At 42.2% G+C, this 24,012-nt stretch overlaps 1 protein-coding gene across 11 annotated transcripts in view; it reads right to left on the bottom strand.

Moving 5' to 3' along the window:
* fgfr3 (fibroblast growth factor receptor 3) overlaps positions 1 to 24,012 on the bottom strand; it is a 64,784-nt gene that overhangs the window by 4,442 nt on the left and 36,330 nt on the right. For 3 of the 11 annotated variants that reach the window (XM_040042325.1, XM_040042327.1, XM_040042334.1), the window contains exons 6-15: positions 16,075 to 16,198; positions 15,723 to 15,913; positions 9,493 to 9,637; positions 8,685 to 8,866; positions 5,195 to 5,340; positions 4,890 to 5,011; positions 4,608 to 4,718; positions 4,330 to 4,520; positions 3,842 to 3,964; positions 3,365 to 3,435 (exon numbers count right to left, since the gene is read on the bottom strand). In XM_040042325.1, coding sequence (XP_039898259.1) covers positions 3,365 to 3,435; positions 3,842 to 3,964; positions 4,330 to 4,520; positions 4,608 to 4,718; positions 4,890 to 5,011; positions 5,195 to 5,340; positions 8,685 to 8,866; positions 9,493 to 9,637; positions 15,723 to 15,913; positions 16,075 to 16,198 — 1,406 coding nt within the window. Of the gene's footprint in view, positions 1 to 3,364; positions 3,436 to 3,841; positions 3,965 to 4,329; positions 4,521 to 4,607; positions 4,719 to 4,889; positions 5,012 to 5,194; positions 5,344 to 8,684; positions 8,867 to 9,492; positions 9,638 to 11,405; positions 11,551 to 15,722; positions 15,914 to 16,074; positions 16,199 to 24,012 lie in introns of all 11 variants that reach the window. The other 8 variants (XM_040042328.1, XM_040042335.1, XM_040042326.1 and 5 more) reach the window with 7 other exon arrangements.

Raw genomic sequence — 24,012 nt, 5'->3', positions numbered from 1 at the left:
GCCCTGTTGGGCGATGAAAAGCCACTGAAAGTACATGTGCGAACAGACGAAGAGGAACAACGCTGCCTAAGTAGCAAAAAGGCCATACTGCCACTACTAATTTCGTTAGTGGGGAACTCGTTATTTGCTTGGATTTTCTCTTCACCAATCATACCAAACCTGTTACTGACAATCTGGCAGTACTGCATGTGCTAGGTGGTTGGAGACGAGAGTTAATGAAAAGTCAGCCACAACTTTATTGGCTTTATTTGTTGCCCAAGCATTGCTTCTTGCTGTTTTCATATTCAGACTCTCTTCGTGACTTATACGGAAAAACAACATCATCTGTTTCTGGGGCTAATAATAGACTCTGACGAATGGTATCCATCTGTGATTTCAGTCCTGTAGACACTTTTAATAAAGAATATTTGCACATGATACCAATCAACACACCACTGATCGTGTATTCTTACAGCAGACATTAATAAACGTCAGCCACTCATATAAGCAGCGGAATGAGTCAAATTAAGAAAATGAAGGCTGTTAGAATATATCAGCGTCGCAATATAATGACCGACTTTGTTAAAGAAGTTTTGAGTAATACTGTGAGCAGATAAGTGCAAAATTATTGAAAGGCTTTTTCCCATGTGTCTTTTTAACATAGTATATCTAAACATACTACTTTTACTGAGCTATAGCACAAACCACTACAGGATGTGCTTTAACTCTGTAATGCTCAACGCTTGTAAAATGTATCTTTCTATTTATATACAGTATAAAAACTTCAGTAAGGGTTTTTAGCTGTCGCTGTGAAAGCATCGTGCCAACAAAAAGGGAATTGGTTTAGAGGAGGTGGACATAAAAAGTTACCAGAGGGTTTCCAAGTGTCAAGATTTGGAGTGAGAAGTATCACCAAGAAACTCAAAGAGAGCCACACCGTATAGAACGAGCCTGGCAGAGGTAGGGAGCAGAAGATTTCAAAGACTCTTTGAGAGAAGTGTCAAATAATCCCAGAACACCTGCCAAGACATGAGTGAATGCTGGGAATTGTAGTCGCAAAGAAGACAATCGCACACAAACTGTGCACAGGAATGGAGTGCGAGAAAAAGTCCACTTCTGCAGAAGAGAAACCATCAACCCAGACTCAACTATGCTAAGGATGACCTGGAGGAAGATACTGCATACTGGAAAAACATGCTTTGGTCAGATGAGACAAAAATAAAGCCATTTGATCATAGAGGCACTGCTTGTGTTTGGAGGAAGAAGGGAGAGGCGACCAACCCCAAGAACACCGTCCTCACAGTCAAACACGGTGGTGGGAGTATTATGTTCACAGTAGAAGGAATCTTAAAGGAAGGATATGTGAAGATTTTGAAAGAAAACAGCAACACACGTCACTGAGGAGTGTCCCAGTCCTGGTGAAGTCTACAGTGAGTGTCATTGACTGTGGGGTGAACTGACGACCAGGGTCTGTGCAGGAAGTTTGGAGGAGCTCGAGAGATTCACAAAAGAAGAATAGGCTGGGACTGCTCAGGAGGACATATACAATTGAGTATCAGCATCATGGGGGCTAATAATTTTAATCCAAAGCAAGCCTTGGTTTTTGGAAAAGCTGTGCTAAAATGTTTCATAGGGGGACTTAGAATTGCATCCTCATCTAAAGATATTGACATTGCTTAATTCAGGCTTGGCCAACTCCAGGCCTCGAGGGCCGGTGTCCCTGCAGGTTTTAGATCTCACCCTGGGTCTACACACCTGAATCACATGATTAGTTCATTACCAGGCCTCTGGAGAACTTCAAGACATGTTGAGGAGGTAATTTAGCCCTTTAAAGCTGTGATGGATCAAGGACACATCTAAAACCTGCAGGACACCGGCCCTCGAGGCCTGGGTTTGGACACCCCTGGCTTAAATGAAAAGAATGGCATCTACTCTATCTGTGACCATATCTTTGCTCTAAGCCTACCAGCATTACATTTACTGTTCTACTGGACATTAATTTGTTTATTTAGTTACAGGTAAGTTTCTTTCCCTTTAAAATCATTTCTGCAAACGTGTCAGTGCCAAAAGCTTTAGTCTTAATCATACCTGCTTTTACAACCCAGCTGCTTTTGGCCCACACCTTCCCCACCTTCCCTGCTTTTAATGGGCTAGTGCGTCACTGTGAAGCTGCAGTGAGATTTCTCCACTGCAGCTTTTATAGGCTGACACCTCCAAAGCTGTCCAAAATAAAATCCTCACCTCCGTGACATTGGCAGCGGCCGCAGTGCTGGCTGAGCCTCTATCTGCACTAAATAACTCTGGTGTTTGAAGTCGAAAAGAGAACTGGTGATGTTAATGACGACTTACACGTTTTCTTGAAAAATGAAAAATGTGCGAAAGGACAAAAATCCTATAAAAATGGCTCCCAAATGTTGCCACTGTGTTTTCTGCCTTTACAGCTGTAAATGAGCCAGGAGGGTTTCAACAAGCATGAATCTGACAGGAGAAACAATATGCACTACTGTTTTTTCATTGTTTTTTAATTGATTCGCCATCATATTTCCTAAAAAAAAGGGGGAAAAAATAAGAAATCATTGCGAGTCAAAAGTCAAGGTCCCCCAGGGTGTGTGAGAGTAAACTGGCTTCAGAGCGACTACTGTATAAAAGGAGGAGGAGGAGGTTTGGCGGGAGGATTGACTGTGTAATCCAGACCTGCTGAAATAACAGAGAAGCCTGATTCTCCCCTCGGCCTGTTCCCAGTCTAGTGTAATCACACGGCGAGCCAGTGTTGACAGGGGCCTGTGTTTGGCTTGGATGGCTGTGCTGGGGACACGGCGTCTGGCTGTAGCCGGTGGGGCTTGGGGGTTGAGAAGACATTTTGGGGTGGGGGGTGGTATGTTACAGCTACTGCAAGGCAGGCCGCCTCGCCTCCTCACCTTTCTTCTCTTGATCGTGGCCAACACGGAAGCAATCAGAGGTTGTGAAAACTGTCTCTGCTGCCCAGATTCCTTTTGAACTGCTGTGGGGAAAGTGCCCCGAGGGAACACCTTGTGATAAATCCACTGACCCTCTTTATCTCCTCCTGCTCTGGGGCAGGTTGGATTTTCACTGATAAAACAGCACTAAGATGTCGGGCCTCCGTTGTGTTCCTATCTCTCTCTGATGTCGTTGGCTAGAGATTAAAAGAACAAATGCAGGAATGCGCCGCGGCTAATACGCGAGAACCTCGGGGGTTATCAGGTGAACCGCAGATATTTGGAAAGGGAATGTTATGATTCCATGTTCGCACACGGTTGATGCTAACACGCTCAGTCACGATATTTCAACACCCGGATTCTGCCGGTGCACTCGCTGACACGCGACTGGGCAGTTGGTATGTGACGGTTAGTTTGTGCAAACTCACACATCGCTCTGGTGCGTGTAGACCCGGTCGAAGAGAGCCTCTGGAGCCATCCATTTCACGGGGAGACGACCCTGAAACAAAGGAGACAGAAACGCTTGGGTCAGCAGAAGCACTCTGTACGGAGCTGACAACCAAACACTCACACAAACACACAAACTTCAGCCTAGTCGCGCTGCCACCACCACAGCTTGAACTTCAGCTAGCTTCAGAAATCTGATGACCATTTCGGTGCTTCATTCGCAGCAACGCCTTTGCTTGAAAACACATTCATATCAACACTGTGGAATCCGCATATACACTTTTAATTTTGCTCAATCTGCTCAATTCTACTTTTGAGATGCGACCCGACCGTGACACTGAAAGAAAAGACTTTCAGCCATATGTAATAAGCTGCTGCTGTATTCAATACCATCCCATCGTATCGCTTCAAACACATAATATTTTCCTAAAGGAGAGCACTGAAGGAATGAGCCTCACATTTGTGGTCTTTTTGTAGTAGTCTATATTGTGCACGTCTCTGGCGAGACCGAAGTCGGCGATCTTCATAACGTTGTCCTCCGTCACAAGGACGTTTCTGGCTGCCAGGTCTCTGTGGATGCACTGAGGGAAGAAGAACAAATGCATCAAACACACGGCGCATTGCGCTCACGCATACACGCAAATATACTGAAACACTGATGCAAGTTGACAAGTTTTACTTTGCACTATGAAACGCACAAACTGAACTTTAAAAGCCTCAAATTTAGTTTAAACTTAGAGTTTTAATTCACTAATCTAATTATCTTTCAATTTCGCAATTAACACATTGCTGTAATGGACTTGATTTCTTCCTGTTAAAAGGGAGTTTTTCCTTCTCACTGTTGCCAAGTGCTTGCTCATAGGGGGTTGTCTGATTGAGAAGTTAAGTGCAGGCCAAAGCATCCTTTTATATGATAACTGAGTTAAAGTGAAGCAACGTGGCTAACCTTCTGTGAAGCAAGATACTCCATGCCTCGGGCAACCTGGTAGGCACAGGACACCAGGTCTTTGAACGTGAGCTGCTCATCGGGGATTTTGCACGTGTCGAAGGAGTAGTCCATGCCCGGTGGCCGCCGTGCACGCAGGTACTCCCTCAGGTTGCCTTTGGAGGCGTATTCCACCAGGACATACAGAGGACCTGCACGGGAAACAGAGAACAAATATGACTTTCATGGCAATGGTTAAGTCCTGCATTAATTCTGTTGTTACTGCACTCTGCACTCACCATCCTGTGTGCAGGCTCCGAGTAGGTTGATGATGTTTTTGTGTTTCCCAATCATCTTCATCATCTCCATTTCTGACACCAGGTCTGATAAATCTTTATCTGTGGCGTCATCTGAGATAAGAAAATCAATGAAGCATTTGTACTGACGAAAATACGAACCGAAGCAATCAAACCAACGCAAATCCAGTACACAAGACAAACAGAACAACAGCGAGCATGGTAGCACTGTCACTGCCAAGGTCATGTATTTATTCCTGGAGGGTAGCCACAGTGATTACTTACCTTTCAACATTTTCACAGCAACAGTGAGCGACTTGTTGGGCTTCTCTTTGTCGATGCCAACAGCCTCAGCCATAACCACCTGACCGAAGCAGCCCTCTCCCAGAGGTTTACCCAGAGTTAGCCTGAAACAAGTGGCCAGATTTCAGACTTGGAGTTCAGTGTGTATACTCAAAAGACTTTAAGTAATTTGATTACATGTAAATTTCACATGTAATTTTGTCACATAAGCACAATGTAAAGTGTGAAATATAATTTACTTGAATGAATAATTCTTTTGAGTGTGTGCAGTGTGCTTTTTTCCTCACCGTGTCCGAGGAAACTCCCATTTGGGGTCGGACGGCAGCTCCAGCTCCGAGACGTTGGCGAGCATCGGGCCGTCGCTGGACGACAGACGGGCGATCCTGACCAGCGGCGTGTTTGAGTTCATGGAAGAGTTGGAATCCAAGGACACCTGCTTGGGTACAAAAGAATAAACTGTTATAGTCTCTGAAAAAGAGTTTGGTGACAGGCATTCAAATAAAGACAGAGGGAAAAGAGAAATCTAACCGTGACCTTTGACCAAATATTTTTTAACTAAATAATGAATAAGTAATTCCTTTTTCAGATCAGTTGGACTCTTTATTATTTATTCAAACAGTCCTAATATTTTTGATGTTTTTGAAAATGAACCAGCCCCTGAAACATAAAATATATTCAAAAGAAATCTTTTCTCGTGACACACTGAAAATCTTGACACTCTTTTGGAGGGTGAAAAAAAACAAAAACTGACAAAAATACATCCAGTGCAAAATCCAGTCAAATTCAAAACAGCTTTGAAGTTTAAAGAACAACATTCAGTGACTTGAGATAAAACCCTCTTTGGGAAACATCACACATCTCGGGACCAGACCAATGTCAGTGACTTTTACAAACAGCAGGCCTGTGGCTGCGCACGGGAGGAAGCGAGAGGTAACAAAGATGAATGAAGGAGGATGCAGAGGTGGGCGAGTGAGTGGCGAGGTGGGGTGGACATCTCTATCCATCAACAAGCTCCATTTCTGGACCGGTGGTCATTCCACTGAGCCCTTGGGCTCGGCATCCTCCCGCCATTTATCTGACTGCTGGGGGAAAAAACGATGGCTCGGGCCTGCTTTTTGATAGATCTGTTTATGTCAGGGTCTGCTGGCTCAGACCCTTCAGGTGGGGTCCTGAAACAAACATGTCCACTTACCAGACTTCTTGACTGGAGGAAAATGAGAAAAAGGGCCCTGACCACAATTTCAGAGGCATGAAAAGTAATATCTGATAGAACATGCCAGGAGCTTTACAGGAGATTTACTCAGAGTTATGAAAAAGAAAGGAGAGAACAGGGAGATTAGCTTTACAAAAACGAAGCAAAGATTATAGAAAAATGCAATAAGAACTTTCCCTGCACTACCTTATAAGACCATTTATATGAGCGCCGCACAAGTAGAAATGATTTAGAGGCTACAATTAAAAAATGTTTCGATAGTTGAGGTTTCTACTTGATATAACCTAACAATACTTCTTTATGTACCAAAAAAAAAAACCAACCTCAGACTGTATAACAGCCTTTACAGCTGAAACCTTATCGTGGTTTTAAAAGTCTGTTTGTTTTCCAAGAACTGCATTATGGCTTTCAAATAATATTTTCTTTTCTAAAAATGCATCGTTTCCATTTTGAGACGCACAACCCTTTAATTATGGAGTCGGAAAGCTGGATTTTGCACAAAACACACAGACACACATAGTGGCTATGTCCTGCACACAGTGGGAGCCAGCAGGGTGGGGCCGAAGAGATAATCGCAAACTCGTCTACATGTTAGACATTCAGACAATCTTGGCATTCAGAGAGAAATGGTAAGATGCACATCCCTACCTGGATTATAATTACTGTAAGAGACCAAAAGTAATGAGCTAAAGGCTCACAGGGATTAGTGCGACTGCTCTAAATAATCTGTTTCTGACTGTCTTGTTTTGTTCTTGGCTCTCTGTGATGTCATTCAAAGTGGCTATCCTTAATATGCTCAACCCAGACTCACAGCTCTGGCTCTGAGCACAGAAGCCTATTTGTCCCACCTCTTGTTCGACCTTCTCTTTAGAGAAAAGGTTGAAGGTAAAAAAGCTTTTTTCAGATGGAAGATAAACTACAGTACGTAGGATAAATCAGGATTTCTTGAACTGTGATTCATGCAAAGCTACAGTCCAAAAATAATAACTTGGACTTATAAAAGAGCGTAATAGTTCCCTTTTAACCCCGTACTGCCAAGTGTATCATATCTGATATCTTAATTTTTGAGGCCTCATCAGTGTGTTTTCATTTCTCCTAATATGATTTTGCTTGTTTAAGGGAAACAAACCGTGAACAATAAATTGCACAAAATGCTATTTGTAGCAGAAATTATACAAAAAAAAAAAAAGAGTTATCTTGATTTAACCTAAAAACTGAAAGCCCCCTTCATATATCTGTTAAAAGTTAGCATTAGAGCTGCTCACAGTAAAGCACAGTAAAAATTGGTTTATATTAGCTATTTGGCAACATATAAGAATCAGCATTTATAACGGCATATAAATAACAATTAAAAAAGTAAAGAAGAGACAAAGAAAACACACTTTAACCATTATATCAGTGCTGACGTTGTATAGTTAGTCCACAAGAGGGCGCTCTGCAACTGATGACAACAGAGCGTAAACTGGTGACGACGACTCGCGATCCGATCCGCAACTGATCTTAGCAAATGATCCATGAATAAATAACTGCATAACAAATGTTAAGGAAATGTTTTTTCGTGCGTCTTAACTCTTACCCCCAAAAAGATGACATCTGACAGCGTCCCCCGTACAGATAATGATGAATTTTAGCATCTCAGTAAAAATCAATAAGGATGTGGTTTGATGACCATTAGAAGCAGTTTCTGTTATTTTTTCAAGGGTAGTTGCATAAGCAGAGACCAGCTATGCTAACGTCTAATGTGCACCCAATAATTTTGTTCTATAAGCAGTCCTGAAATATGACAGAAACCACTAAGGTCAGAAAAAGAGCTTGAAGGGTTAAAATATCAACATCAGTCTAAAAAAAAATCCTGTATCTGTCGGTCTGTCTCTGAGCGTTTACTAACGAGTCAAGCTAGCGTACCCAGGTTTTACTCTTTATGCTAAGCTAACCCGCTACTAGCTCTAGCTTTGTGTTTACATAAAGAGATGATCAATCCTTTGTCTCAACTCTTGTTGGAAGAGTGCTCAACAATTTTTTTACAAAATAAATTATTCCTTCAGCCCTCGAGACTTGCTTTAATTTCAATAACAGCCTGTTCGATAATAAACTGAGCATGATTAGCCCGATCTTAGTAGATACTGTATCTAAGCTTGAAGTCACGAAGAGTTCTTTGGACTAAAAGCTGCGGCAATGCAGCTGCTCCACTCTGTGTTTCTTCGCAAACAGTTGATGAGAGAGCGTGTGTGATACACTCAGAGTGAAATCTAAAACCAACACTGACAGTCACAGGAGCGCATAAATATCCCTGAACCAAATCTGCTCCAAGATAAATGTGAACACATGTCACCAGTGTGCTGCCGTCCATCGTCAACACAGCGCCAATTAAACAACAGGACAGACAGACGCGTAGAGACCTTCTTTAACCAATTTATACTTTATTCTATTATTTAAATGACAGATACCCCAAACTCTTCCTTTCTTAGTTTGACCTGGGTTATATACTAAAAGCTGCATTAAACAGACAAGCAGAGAGAAGAAAGGTTTTGGGAAAGTCTTGTGCAAATCTTGTATCTACTTTCTGTTACCTGTCTCTTGAGGGGGAACTTTGACAGTTTTTGCACGGGAGGCGTGGGCAGAGTCTTCTGCGTGGTCATCCTCATACGGCAGAGGATTGCGATGACCACGGCGAGGATGAAGAGCACGCAGCCTGTCACGTAGATAAGGATGTCGGCGTAGTAGTCTTCCTTTTGTGGACTCACTGCTTTAGGAGGGAAAATGTGAAAAGTCAGTTGAAATTCACCAAATTCACACAGCATTTTGTTTTAATTCCCACTCAAAAATAGCTTGCTTTGTTCAGTAGCACACTTCAACCAAATGGATTTTTAGTGAGCATTTTCTGTGAAGAAATATCCATAAATCAAAAGAGAAACAGATCAGAAACTTGTCGTTCCTCACTGAAAGCTCGCATTCACACCGTGGGTTGGGGCAGCAACCCACGGTGTGATCATCGTGTAGTTTTATCCTGCTGCAGGTAATTGCACCTGTGATACGCTTTTCCTCAGGGAGGCAATTATTGTCTTGAAAAGCAAAAGCTGAAGTGTCGTTAAATTGCCTCATAGCCCAGAGACATCTGAGCAGACGATCTGCTCTGATTAAAAAGCGCCTTTCAGTGAAGGATGGATTGCATGTTCGGTTGGTTAAATTAAAGGGATGGTGACAGAGCGTCGACGCACTTAAAATATGTGCTTACAAGTAGCAATCTATGATAATTAGGTTTGAAAATTGATGTTAAATATTGTGCTGCAGAGCAAAACAAGTTTCGTGGCATTTCTAACATTTCAGGTAACACAGGTGGGAGAAAATGGACCCACAGAGTGAAGAGTATACCTGGAAGCACCGTCAGCCAAGCAGAGTGGTAAGAAAAGCCGATAGAGTTCCCTGCGAGACAAGTGTACTCGCCCGCATCCTCAAAAGACACATTGGTCAAGAAGAGAACCTCTAGCTCCTTATCTGTAGTGTTAATGCCAGCCGTCTGTGGAGGATGAGAGGGAGGAGAGGGAAGAGAAAGAGACAGAGAGAGAAGATATATCGTAAGGCGAAAGCTTCTTAGAAGAAACACCAAATGCACCCTGGAGGAAAGGACAGTCCTGTTTACTGTTGTCAGCACCATCACCCACACCTGAAAACACCCAAGCAGCACCTACACCACGCTGTGAGACAAGCTCGTTGGTTCAGCCTAACGCCACAGGCACTCTTTGATGTAATGAACTCCTATCAAGAATTTTCTAGACTGCAGCAGTGATTTACTTTCATATGTGGAATCGTAAGACACAGGAATCCATTTCCACATTTAGAACAGGCAGAAGTGTCATAACAGAGTTTCCTAACACAAAATATTTCTTACAGACTTCTGTAAGCTTCTTTGATAAGGGGAGTTTTCTGTTGCCTCCAAATACACCCGTGAGTTTAAACTGAACCACGTACAGTTGACCTGATGACAAAGCTTGCCTTTGGTTCTGGACTTGCTTATGAAGGTCTTTGTGTGTTTGTGAGAGGAAAGTGATTTGCGCCTTTGGATCAGTGTTTTTCTAGGAATGCCTCAAGGATCAGTCCTAGATCCTTTATGTTTTTAAAAGAAAACAAATTCAAATGAGCACCGGGTTTTGTAAAGATGTTTTAAAAATATATTTTTAGTTTAAGATTACTGCTGCAAGATGTCATTACCAAAATGGGATTTCACCTGAATTTTTTACAAGTAAAATTTAGAGCGCCAGATTTATTAAATGGTGCAAAAATAGCGCGAGCGCAATCCCCAAATAGAGCTCAGAGGCCTGGTTAGTTTTATGGGTGATTTACAAAAGCGCCATAAAGCACAAAAAAACCTTTTTTCCCCCCAGCTTTTTAAATTGTGCAGATATTTAACGTTAGTAAATCAGTTTGCACGCTTGATTTAAACAGTCTTAGTCTTAAATAGTTTGTGCCTTGAGAAAGGAACTCACAGAAATACAACAGGGTCTGAGTTCCCACCTCTTACACGCCATCTTGTCACTGTGCACTTTTTGTAAATATCAAGAGTATCATCAACATCAACTTTTTTTTTTTAAGCACCAAAGCCCAGCCTAAAAAGTGCATCACTGCAGTTGCGATTTTTCTTTCTTCAAATATCATTTGGTGTGATGACCGCTAGGTTAGTTTGATTCAAAGGCAGTGCTGGATGTGGCTTAGTAAAGGCTGAGGTGGAGGACTTATTCCCCGTGCCTCAGTAATGAACACTGACATCCAGACGCCTGCTGCATGCTCTCATATAAAAGCACATTAATATAGCAGGAGGATGCTCTCCCAGAGAAATCAATACTGGCCTGTTTGTGTACGGGTACGCTTTGGTCAGTAAAGGTTTTATGTGGGCTTTAATCTGTGTGTGTGTGTGTGTGTGTGTGTGTGTGTGTGTGTGTGTGTGTGTGTGTGTGTGTGTGTGTGTGTGTGTGTGTGTGAGAGAGAGAGACTTTTGAAGTTTTTGCATTAATTAATGGCGCAATATTGTCTTTCTCTTATCGACCGGGAAGGAAGACAAAGTGGCACTGGGAGCTAAAATAGATGATGGCCATTAGCTAACAAAATGCGAGCATTAGAACTCAAACCTCCCTGATGAATGTGTATAGGTGTGAGTATGTAACTGTTTACCCTGTCAGCAAGCCAGCGAGCCAGTCAAAACCCACAACCAAGAGGAACATTGCAGAGAGGAAGAGGCACAGCAGATCAAATGTGGTGACGACGGTTCTCGCCCAGAGTTCAGAATTTACCTGGTTTGTATATGTTAAGCCAGAAAGCGTTTTCTGACTTTCCTACAAAGTTTGAAGCACGACACCAGTACTTCCCGGCATCTTTCTCTGTCACGTTGGACAGTTTCAACTTACTGTGGGTCTCAATGTGTTTACTGACAACACTCTGTAAAGGGAAAATTGAAAGGCAGAGTGAGGCCTTCGCAGCTCCTGCAAAAACACATAGTAACAACATGCAAACCTACATACTACACATACACACACATCTAAAAGAAGCACTGCACATTGTTTTTTACATTTACAACATTTTTTTGTGTTATTAGCTTAGTTTCATTGTTTATTGTGAACAAAGGAGACCTCTTACGCTCATTCTTATCTCCACATAGCTCTACGTGCTTCACAGCTCAAAAATGATCCAGCTTCTCTCCCTTTAAGGAAAACTTTCTTCTGATTGGCCGATCCGTGTGTTTTCATACATCACAGAGAGCCGTCAGTAGAAAAAACTGCCTCAAACTGAATCCTCATCATTTAGTCCACTATTGTAACAGTATATATGTGATAGAAAATAATGAAAAGCACGATGAATAAATCCTCTTTATAAGCTGCTGTTGTAAAAAAAACAGAGACAGCCAGGCTATGACTTTCCAGTTGTTTACAGATTTATGCTAAGCTATGCTAACATGACGTGAGAGTGATACAGTGAGGCATAGTGTCATTCTGTCAGTTTTGTTGATTAAGAGCAACATGTCAAACCTGTAAGATCATAAACACACAACAACAGGAACACACACGAACCATACATTGCAGACTCGCACCAATCCGCGCTGTCTGTTGCTAGTTTAAAGGCATTACAGTATGTCAGTCCTATAAGGGTGTAAACCTGCGAGTGTAAACACTCACGATCTGACTGGGTGCTTCGCTCGCAGAGAAACTGCTGCTAAATTATTAAACGGGCCCGGCGCATAAAGGAGAAAACATATCATGTTTTATAGTTGCTTAATGAACATCCACGGCTTGGCTCCAGACGTCTCCTTCTCCCTCCCCCGTGCGGGGCGAGTCACTCATCGTTAACTCTTTTTCCAGGCATCAAAAGAACGATTCAGGCATTTCTCAAAAAAAAGAAAAGAAAAATTCTTTTTTTGACCCCCTCGTCTCACCCTAAGCTGTATTTAACTTCTACAGTATATGCCACACACGAGAGAGCATATCATGTCTGAGTGAACTGTGGTGGGCCTAGAGAGAGAGACTGAGAGTGACAGAGAGAGAGGGAGGCACACACAAATCTCAGTAAATACTGTTTCAATTATGCGGTAGTCGAAAATAGAGCGTGGAGCCGCAGTCTGGGCTGACAGGCTTGCTTTCCCCCCTCTTTCTCTCTCTTTTTGTTGGCCTCTCTCTTTCTCCTCCTCTTTCGCTCTGTCTTACTCTCACTCTCTCAGTCCTTTTGCTTTCTATTTTACTCCACCTTCTCAGACGTACATTTCTAAAGATTTGCTGGACACTTTATATGCTGATCTTGTGTTTGAAGTCGTGAAGTTACGAAGACAACGTACTGCACCCACAACCATATCTCTTATCCACAAACGACCCACGTGTTTCAGCTCAAGCATAAATTAAATGACACTACATTGATGTAAAAGGCTTCGGCACAGTCAGTGTTTTAATAAGTCATAAAATAACTGTGAATCCAGCAGATTTAAAGTGACATTTCAACATTAAATGAGTGAGCACCTAGGACACCTCGCTAAACTACCAGGCTCATATAGCCTCATATTCAACGTGCGGATAGGAGAGCGTCTCATGTAACAAGTGAAGGTATTCATTTATTTATTTAAATGACTTGACATTAAAAGTCAATGAAACTTTAATGTCAAGATGGAGTAACCCAGACCTTCAAGCTCACGACTCATAGTGTGAAGATATTTAAAAATGTTAATAATAATTCTAATAATGTGTTAGAAGATTAGAAACTCAGGCCTTGAGCATCTTCCTCTTCAACTCAGGAAGGTTATCATCTAAAGGCTTCAGCTCCAAAATAATCTATTTGCAACCTGAGAGCACTCTTGTACCTGGACAGTTACTTTCATATGTGAAAAGCTAACACTGTGACGTTTCTCCATGCGCTTTGTTCAGCTTCTATCTCTTGCTCTTCTTGTTTCACGTTTGCATCTTATTTCCTTCGTCCCCTCCTCCCGCCCGTCTCGCTGCTTTTCTGACACCCCAGCCACTCGTTCTCGCCCTCGCTCTCCATCTTTGCCCACCAATCTGTCACACATTCTCTCCCTCTCCCTGCTGACTTTGCCCTTCCTCGTGTTCCTCCACTAATTTTTTCCATGGCTTTTTTGGTTGCCTCTTCCCTTTTTCCTCTCTCCTCCTCCTCCTCAAACCACGCGACGCAGCACATCTGACGGCAGTGGCGGTTAGCAGAGCCTGCCTCTCTCCCTGCGTTGCCGCCACCACAGCAGTTAACTTAGTCCAAACCAGATGTTTGTTTTATTCACCCTCTCCTCTTTCTCTCTCCAGAGGCAGAAAAAAGAAAAAAAGGAGGGGGGGCGGTCAAAATGAGACAGCTAAGCCCTCTCGGGTTTTGCGATGTGGATGGGAGTCTTCCTTTCTAGACCCCAGATCTAAAAACACGCCTCGAAGTGGGTTTAAGGTTGTTGCCCTCTCTTCGATTGATTGAGGACAATCCTATCTACACTTTCCTAATACTTCATGAGGAAGTATGCGATTAAAATATCTTTTTAAAAACTAAAAGATGCTTCATCGGGGCAAGGACAAAAACTGAAGACGGGCAACGCTGAATAGCTCAGAAAAGTTGTGATTAATCTACAGGGACATCTGAAAATGCAAGTCACGTATACATCATTTTCCAGCTCGATTTATAATTAAATAGTTCTTTCCCAAGCAAGTAAACACGTAGGGCCACCTTGACTGATCAGACTTATAACCTTTAGGGTGGATTTTTGATTCACTTTATTCATGTATTTTGTTTTTCTGACATTCTTTAGTTGAATTACGGTTTGACTCAATACGAAATAAAGCGCAATAAAAAAAAAGTCAAGTATCTCTTCTTCTCTATGATGCTGTAACCAAATATAGATTTTAGGAAATCTGACAAAGAAAACCTTTTCGTTGTTGTGATTGTCAGTCTGTCACTTACTGAATCAAACAATGCAAACATGACTGCCTTGGCAATCTCCTTTCCAGTGGTTAAATAAACAAATCTGGGATTTGCAATGAGACTGAAATACCAACAGCTGATATTTGGATAAACCATGACATTTATCTCAACAATAACAAATATTTGTTTGCAAATGCAGCTATTGCCTATTTCGTGCACTTCCTCCTAACATATTTTATTCAAATCGAATGTAACCAGTAAGCGGCACTCGACTGATTGGTATGTGGAAATGCTGGTTAAGCATGATTAATTGCTGTTAGCCTATTAAAGAAACATGACTACATTTAGAGTGGTGGAAGAGACACAATGCGCAATCACTGGGTACAATCCTGCACTAAGTTAGTATAGGTGCTCACCCCCAACCATTCCCCTTGCCCCTCCCTCAGCCTGCTTCTGCTGGAGGTTTCTTCCTGTTAAAATGGAGTTTTTCCTTCCCACTGTCACCAAGTGTTTGCTAACGGGGGGATCATCTCATTGTTTAGGTTTTTTCTGTGTTATTGTAAGGCCTTTACCTTACGATATAACGTGATCTGAGGCGACAACGGTTACGATTTGGACCTTAACAAGTAAAACTGATTTGAAATTGAATTGAATTAGAACGTCTGTGCTGACAGCCAGAGCTGTGTGTCTGAGACAATCTTAAAAATGATATCCTCTTACTGTTTCATCATGACATAAATGAGTAGAAAAAAAGAAAAAGGAACAAATAAGAAAAAGGAGAAAGAAAATAAAACACTCTAATTATAAGTGAACTGGCTCCATCATCACCAGTATGGAACCACACTGCTCAGGCCAGCATTAGATTAAACTGAAGCAGTGCAGGTGCCGTGGTTAAGTGGAGAAAATTATTTACAGGGCTATTATTAGGTTTATGAGAATCCATTTTTATATGGTGTGGTATGTCGCAAAATGCAGGTGTGTGTTTTTTCCCCATAATGAAGGTATGGTGTTTGAGCAATGAGCTCTTCGGGTTCAGGCTGCAGCGAAAACAGCCTGTGGGCCCCACAGACCCACCTACTGTAAAAGCTCATTAAACAGAACTATTAGGAGAGATTAATTATGAGTAGAATTATCGCAGACTGAGATCGACTCCAGGCAGTGAGACTCAGGCTCATTACAGATGTAAAACAAAGAGCTCTGAGCTACAGACCCACCTTCAGCACGTTGACGTAGGGAACACCGTCGGGGCCAAGGCGACTGCCGTTCACCTCAATGTGTTTGAGCCACTGGATGTGCGGCTGGGCGTCGCTGTAAACCTTACAATGAAACTCCACATTGCTGCCCACCACCACCGTCTGATTGGCTGGCAGACCAGCCTGGAGGATGGGCCTGTGAGGTGAACGCTCTGAGGAAAAATAAATTATAGAGTCATTACCACAACTCATTTGTGGCAATAATATGCTGCAGGAAATTTAGACTTAAGGTACAGCTAAAAATAAGCTCTTTTATAATTGCTGTGTGTTAAGTTATGTGTTGTTAAAACAGCAGAAGAGAAAAGACATTCACCGAGCACGTCGAGCTGGTAGGTGTGGCTGATGGAGCCGTATTTGTTTTGCACAACGCAGGTGTAGTTTCCCCGGTCTGACGGCACGGCGCTCTCCATCACCAGACTCCACTGCTGGTGTCTCAGCTTGGGGTTGGGTGGGGTGGAGGGACGACGGAGGTGAGAGAGGAGAGAATATTTAGTATATGTCATAAAAAATGACAAGGGTGCAGAAGTCTTTGGGCGAATTTGCTTTCATATTTTCAAGAGAGCAACACACAAATACCCATTTAGTATATTCCTACGTTTAATAAGACGGTCACCATAGAGAAATTGCTCTAATAAATATCAGCTATTGCTATAGAAAAGCGTCCTCTCTACTGTCAGAGCTATTCCCTCCTTTGATATCCTTTGGTATAAAACATCACAGAGCGCACCGCTCGGCAAACAGGAGAGGCCTTTGTGCAGTGCATGTTTACTGAGGTGCAAACCCTTTTGAACAAACATTTCAAACGACAACACAACTTTAACCTCTTTTTATTAATTGCGTCCCGCTTGATGCAGAACAGATGTGATTAGCAGAACGCAATATTTTGACGTGGTGTAAACGTCTTAATGGGAATTTATTCCGCGTGCCCGCAGCGGCCGGAGAAGCTGCAGAGAGTGGTGTCATCAGGTATCGCTTTGAAGAAATCACAAGGAACGGCCTTTTCAAGAAAAAGAACGCAGCACACGCCATATGTTTGAGAAACCAGTTAAACTAACTGGAATCATGACTTGATGAAATACGACATTTTCAAATAGCAGAGAAGTATTTTCTTCTCTCCGCCTGCAGTGAGGGTGAGTTTTTTTTTCTTCTTTTGCACCTCTGAAAGTGGTTCCACTGTGCCACTCAGGAGCAAGCCATCCCCGGAGACCCGAGTGTTGAATTGTGTGTAGTAATTCAAACCAGGTGTGGCTGGATGGCAGCAGCAGACAGATACTAACTTGACAGATTCAGAAGTCTATCGGATGGGAGAGCGAACGTACGAGCGGTCCGGCACCGCGAGGCGCGAAGACAGAACCCGCCACGCATCGATAAGCAGAGTCTCCACGGGCCGAGAGGAATGACCTCCACGGTTTAAGTGGAAACGTGTGGCGCTTAGCGCTGCGAGACAGGAGCAGAGTGAACTCCTCCGCGAGAGGTCAGAATTACTAACGACGGGAGTGAGTGATGTCAACAAGGAGGCTTTTCAGGGTGGAACACTTAACATCACCCGCAAAGGAAAATGTGCAGAGAAGGTTTAATGTTTTTGCAAACATTTAACCCCACACATTTTGGTGACCAGCCAGCCATTCACAGAAGGTATATATATATATGTATATATTTGTATGCCGAGGATCAAATTCTCCTCCCCTACTTCTTCTTCTTCTTCTCCTCTGTCTGTCTTACAGTATACACTTCTTGACTCCCACTCTTGGAGGCGTATACGGAAAATAATGTAACAGTGTAAATATTATGCCTGTGTGTGCTTTTTGCAGTTGCGTGGTAACATAGGCTCGCTCGACGCTGGCAAATGGTTCTTCAGAGGGGCTGGCTCCACCCCGTCTACCCCTCTCAGAGACAGGAGTCAAACCGAAGTCAATGGCTGCTCTCATGAGCAGCTGAGTGACGCCTTGTGCTGTGGTGGCTGGGATTGAGCTGAGCAGAGAGGGGAGTGAAGGGAAAAAAAACCCCCCAGAAAACAGGCGACACATGCAGGGGGAACCGAAAAGGTGGTAAAATATGAGAACAAGTTCAAGCTCAGTAGTGGGCAAGACCACCAGGAGATACAGAAAGAGAGCGATCCAAAGCATGACTTCTTTGCTTTGTAACTCTTTGCAAACTTTCAGTTCAGATGGAGCTTTTGCGCAACTACATTTATACGACAGCTGCTGTTACATTGGAGATTCTGATTTCACACCTAGCCCGAGACATCTGTGTCTGATACACGCACTCGGTTTTAAAGTGTTAACTGCCACTAATATCGTGGCTACTGAAACCGAACTTCTTGTCTGCGGTAATAATTAAGTTTGAGTGCCATTCTACTTTAATTCCTCCTGGCACTTTTCATTATTTTCTAAACACACATCACTGGCTTTTATTACCATGTTACACTGGCTAACCCCTGTTGAACTCGTAGCATTAGTCCCCAAATGTGATAATCCTATCCATTCCAATCATGCCAGATTCCAACCAGAATTAAATTATTAAGCAGCTTACATTAGAGTCATACAAGGCTTTAAAGGTTTTAAGGCTTTGGCTGTGGATGTACGGAGCGCACAGAGCATGCCATGGGAATGGACAGGCAGTTTTACACTGCAAAAAGTGCACTTTGAAAGAGACATTACCAGCTTTTCAGGAGTCTGAGAAGGACAGAGAAACAACTTGAAATTTGTATTCTGTGTTAATTTTTTCTCTGAAATATTTTGGGACAAAGTAAACTGCCTTTCAAGACATTTCCTTTTGCTTCACCGGGATTGCCATCGAAAACACTTCAGTTCCCTCATCCAATGGGCAGATTCTCTCACGTCTTTTCATCAAATTCTGGACTCTGAGCGAGCTTGAGAGACTGGCAAAGATGCTGACATTTTTTGCAGTGTATTAGTTGTCTGAGAAAACACAGGAAGCTCTTTTCCCTTTATAGTCCAAACTCTCCGTCTTCACCTCACAAAATAGCTTCTGTCAGAACCAGCGGGGCCAGTTACCAGAATTTATGAGTGTGTCAGAGCGGACCAGTGGCCCGGATCTGCGCTACCGTCTAATTTGACCCATAGAGAAGGTAGAAACAGAGAGATGCAGCCCTAAGGGGGTTGCTATTAAAGCTGGTAAAGTTTAGCTTTGCAAGACAGCAGAAGGCTGTAAAAATGGAAGTATACGAGTAAAAAAAACAACAAAAAATTGGATCATCTATCTTTTGATATCTGCGATGTGTTTGATTAAAATGACCGAGAGGGGAAAAAGATGTGCGGCTGGTCTAAAATTAAAAAAAGGAGTCCAAAAATAATCTTGCAATGTGTAGAAATTCCTGCGTGGCCTACTGAGACTCACAATCCAGGCTGTGTTAAAATCCGGAGTGGAAAAAACAAGGATTTAAAGTGCTTAAAGTCTTAAAAAGCAACAGTGTGGAGCCAGTTTAAGAGCCCCGTCTTGGAAAGCTGTCAAAACAGGGATTGAAAAATCAGTTAAGTGCTGAGCGACCTGGAAGGAATGAAACACAATAATTACATTGTCAGCTTTAGCCTCGCTTGTGCTGCCGAAGTTTAGCATGAGCACAATAAAATCCCATCCGCCATATGTGGCATCATACAACGGTGATGACTTTGTCTGTCGAAGGCTCGGGCTGGCTCAATGGGTCGACAACACGCCCATCTCTTGCCACGTCCATCTGATGGCTCAATAGACGGCTGAACTTTAACCTTTAGGGCTTGGCCTTCACAATAAGGAGCGCCGCAGTTGTCTGGGAAGGCGAACAATGCTCCGGCACATCGCACTGCTGGAATTTTATTTTCCATTTTATAAATGAGCCACACATCCTATTTAGTTTCCTTTAGTTTTCAGCTAATGCACCGCTTAGCTCTCTGGGTTGCATTTCAACAGAATTGTAAAGTGCTTGCAAGATTTTAAGCGAATATCTGAAACAGCCTCCAGCTTGCATGGGGAAAAAGGTGTCAGTGTACAAATATACAGGCCTGTAGGGTTAGACTATCAAATACTGACACTGGAGCTGCTAACATACGGATCATTCTGCTGATCCTCTTCTGTAAATTAAACAATCCCTTTGTTGTAGTCAGCATTTTCCCCCAGAAATACATTACCTTCCAGAATGGAAAGCATGTGAAAGACATTAACACTGAAAGCCAGACTGTCTGATAATACCGTTGTCAGCAGCTGGTAAATGCAGCTTGACCTACAAAAAATAAAATAAAATAAAAAATCTAGAAAGAGCTTTAAAAAGTTTAGTTATGCAAAATAAAGTATAAAATCCATTGACCGAATAAAAAAAAAAGTGTTGTGTGGCCAGAAAAAATGCTTCAAAATGGGTGGAATATTAATACAATCCTGCCTTCTGCCTTGTTTTCTTGCCTGTTCTGAAATTCAATTCAGTAAATTTTTATAGCGCCCAATCACAACAACAGTTGCCTCAAGGCACTTCATGTAAGATAAAGACCCTACAATAACATCTTTGAATATCTTTACCACAGAGATGACATTATCTCTGCCATCATTTTACTTCAGCCTCCTGTAAAAGATACCCTTAATCTCAAGAGAGCACTTTTATCCCTGATTACATTGTAACCACTGAAAATAGACGTAAGCTGTTTTGCTTTGAGATACCTTCAGGATAAATGCTCAATGTCAACATCTTAATTGGATTTACAATATGAGAGTTTTGATGGTGATCGACAAAAGAGTCAATGTGCCACTTTTCCCCCTACATTTCAATAAATTCTTCAAAAGAAAAGTAAAACCGGAGACTAGTTTAGACGTGTGCATATTTGCAAAAGAAAAGAGCGATTGTCAAACCCTCTGTTAAAGCGGAAGTCTTTAAGCAACAAAGGTGAACGTAGTGCATCCTCGGAAAGGCTGTTTTCAAGCACTCTGGCGTGAAGACAGGACGTATTTTCTGTAGGTGGCTAATGGACCCTAATGGTCCACTCAGTCAGTGCCTTTCTCTCACACGTCCGCAGATCTGAAGGCACTCAAGAGAAAATGACAAACTGGCTGGTGGGCAGCGCTTACATGGAGTGGACTCCACTGTGCCCGTCAGCATGGATCAGTTAGCAAGTCAGTCCCCAACCAGCACACTCCAAGCCCCGAGATATGTGCGACAGAGTCGTTTCATCCCCCCATCCGAAGCCAATTCATTCAGCCAAAGTTAACCATGGCTGTCACATCAAAAATGATCTTGTCATTTCAGTATAGATGCTGGAGGAAGCGACTTCACCTTGACGACCTGTTGGAGGAATAGAGTCTTTAAGAGGCCATTGTCAGGCTGTCAGGACTCCGAGACCCTCCCTAACCACCCCCAGCCCACTAAGATGAACCAATATATTTCTATTAACACAACTATTATTCAAACTTTAGCTGTTAGTTTGAAAGACTAATGACTATTACCTGTAAATATCATTTTGTGCTACAAGTTTAGACTTTTTTGAGAAAAAAAGTATCCTCAATAGATCATGTTTAACATGACCGGCATTAGTTACTGTGTCTAAAATGACAAAAAAATAAGAGATGGAGGATTAAGGAATAAAGTATAAAAGTAGTTTGTGGACTAACAACTTCAAGCATATGGCAGGAACAAAAAAAAGACAAATTAAATTATATTAGATACTATCGGGCACATCAATCAACTTAACCGAGGATAATGTGACTAGATTTTCAGTGTTAATATCTTTTAGTGCAAATTAAGCCATTATGGAAATTTCTTGGGCTGAATTTGAAGAAGGGCGTTATTTGTGGCGTGCATAGTAGCAGAATAACATGACGAGCAGCAGTTCTTGGCATTGAGATGGACTGAAGCTGTCACCCTTGACCTCACTGAAACGTAGCTGGGTCACAGACTTGTCTGTCACCCGGCACTGTGATTTTATAGAGGATGACCTCTCTGTTCACCTCCCTTAAGGCCAACAGTGGTCACATGGTGATTAGCTAAATGGATTTCGAAGCATCTCTGGGAAAGAAGGGAGGGACGAGGGGAGCGTGTGAAAACATCTTGATAAAGACACGTAGAGGAATGTCTTAATAATCACATACCATCCATTGTATGGTAGGTGATTTAAAATTTCAAGCTAGTTTGTTATACATGTACAGAAATGCTAATGCTAACCATTTATAACAGTGAAATAACTGAGGCCATAGTGTGCAGAAATGGCCAAGACACTACTAGAACCTATTCAGTCCCTACGCTTGTACTGCAACTACAACGTCCCATTCCACTGGATCATTTTATCCTTAGAGTACAAGTGGCCACAGATACAATTAAACCCACAGCAGTGGTTGTTTTGCTCAAGCTACACAGAGCAGAGCATGTACAGGAATTTGTGTTAATGACTTGTTAGTGTCACAGCTCACACTCAAATAAAGCCAGCCCGAGGTCAATGTGACTTTACATACTTTGTAAAGGCTTAGTATGAAGAGGCAGCTATACATATCGACCTCTAACTATACATGGAGCATCCCATAGGAGCATGTATTAAAGCATAAAGGTGTACAAAATGGTTACTGCTGCTTCAGGGGCAAACACACCAAGCAATACACACTGCATAGGCTGAGTTTGTGTGAGGAAAATACAAAGATGGCGCTGACATTAAGACCAGACCTTAATGCTAAAAACACCTCCGCTGTGCTCTTTAACTGGACACTGGTGAGTACAGAACAACTCTGGGATTTGCAGAACTCAGAGATTTGTTGAACAGTTGGATTAAACATCTAAGTGCTCTGAGCGCTCAGTTTGGGATTAATTTGCTGCTAACAACAAAATTTCTCATCCGTTAATCTTCATGTGTACTACACATGCTAAAAGTTGCTGTCAGGGAACCACTCCAGTCAAAGTTGGAGCGTCCTGAGGACTGGTGACAGGTGTGTGTGAATCTGTGTGTGTGTCAGAGTGGGGACAGAGAGAGGGAGACAACTGCTGTTGGTCTGCTGGGAGCAGATGTTGAAGAGCTCTGTAAACTGTTAATAGCTGAAGAGTCTCATTACATTTAACTCTTTAAAGGCCAAATGTCTCTCACTGCTTCTATAGCAGTCTGACACATGATTACCCCGCTGAAAGTGGAAGATGAAATGTTAGAGTAATAGGAAATAGCTCAAATGGACACTTTCCCTCTCTTCTGTAATAAAAAACCTGTCTCAGTTGACTCTTTAACCTCACTCTTTCTCATTTTTAATTCAGCAATTATTCTGCAAGTACACTCTCAGTTAGTGTACTATGTCCTCTACATACCTACTTGTGTAGTATGTGAATTCTGACAGCCTACTGTAACACTATCTAGAACTAACGTTAACGTTTAGCACAACTGTGGTGCTTTCACAAAACATAATACTAAATTCTTTAGCAGTGAAGATGACAGTTTAACACGCTTATAAAAAATCCAGTTGCATTTATTAACTGGGTTTAACTGCAATGCCTCGAAATGAAAAAGTTTGTTAGCTAGCTCTTAGCTAGCTAGTAATGGCTAGCTAACAACGCCGTCATTATCTGATAATATATACTTCCTTTAACTGGCTGAAAAATGTTTGTCCACGTGTACAGTGACTGTTAGGAGACACTATACTATACTATACTATATTTCTAGAGCCCTCAGTGTAGCCACAGTTAGTAATTTGAGCGCTATAATACTCTGAAATTAGTGAGTTTAAGTATAGAAGTGCAGACAAAGCATTAACTTAGGGTGGCTAATGTTACTAAATGTTGGCAAACCTCATGTACATTTTTTTCTGGAACATTAGTAATGACTTGATTACATTTTAATAAATCATAATTGCTGAAATGATGGCAATTTCAGGTTAGAAAGTAACAAATTAATGCAGCTCTCCCTTACATAATTCACCACATATGTGAATGTTAGCATCTAACCCCACCCCCCCACCATCACCATCATTTTAGGAAAGCACTGAGAAGAACGAGAAGGACAAAATAATAAGACACAGGCTGAATGACCCTCAAAAGAATTTACATCTCTGGGCATAATTTTAGAATTTATGTGCCATTAGGTTGAAGTTTATTTTGAACCAAAACACACGTTTTTACTGTTTGAATTCCGATGGTCTTACCACACCAAGTTTGTCCTTTAATTCTGCAGCTCAGGGCCATTAAGGGAAAACAAAAGTAAACCAAGCCCCGCTACTTTAAGCAGTGCCATTCCACCCGAGAGCCTAGTGTTTAGAGTGAATCCGATGACAAAACTGAGCACAACAGCTGTCTGCTGCACTG

The sequence above is a fragment of the Simochromis diagramma genome, unplaced genomic scaffold (genome assembly GCF_900408965.1).
Source record: "Simochromis diagramma unplaced genomic scaffold, fSimDia1.1 OVJJ01000304.1, whole genome shotgun sequence".
NCBI classification, from domain to species: Eukaryota; Metazoa; Chordata; class Actinopteri; order Cichliformes; family Cichlidae; genus Simochromis; species Simochromis diagramma.
The sequence above is the reverse complement of the archived record's forward strand: the minus strand, read 5'-3'. Positions and strand labels throughout refer to the sequence as shown.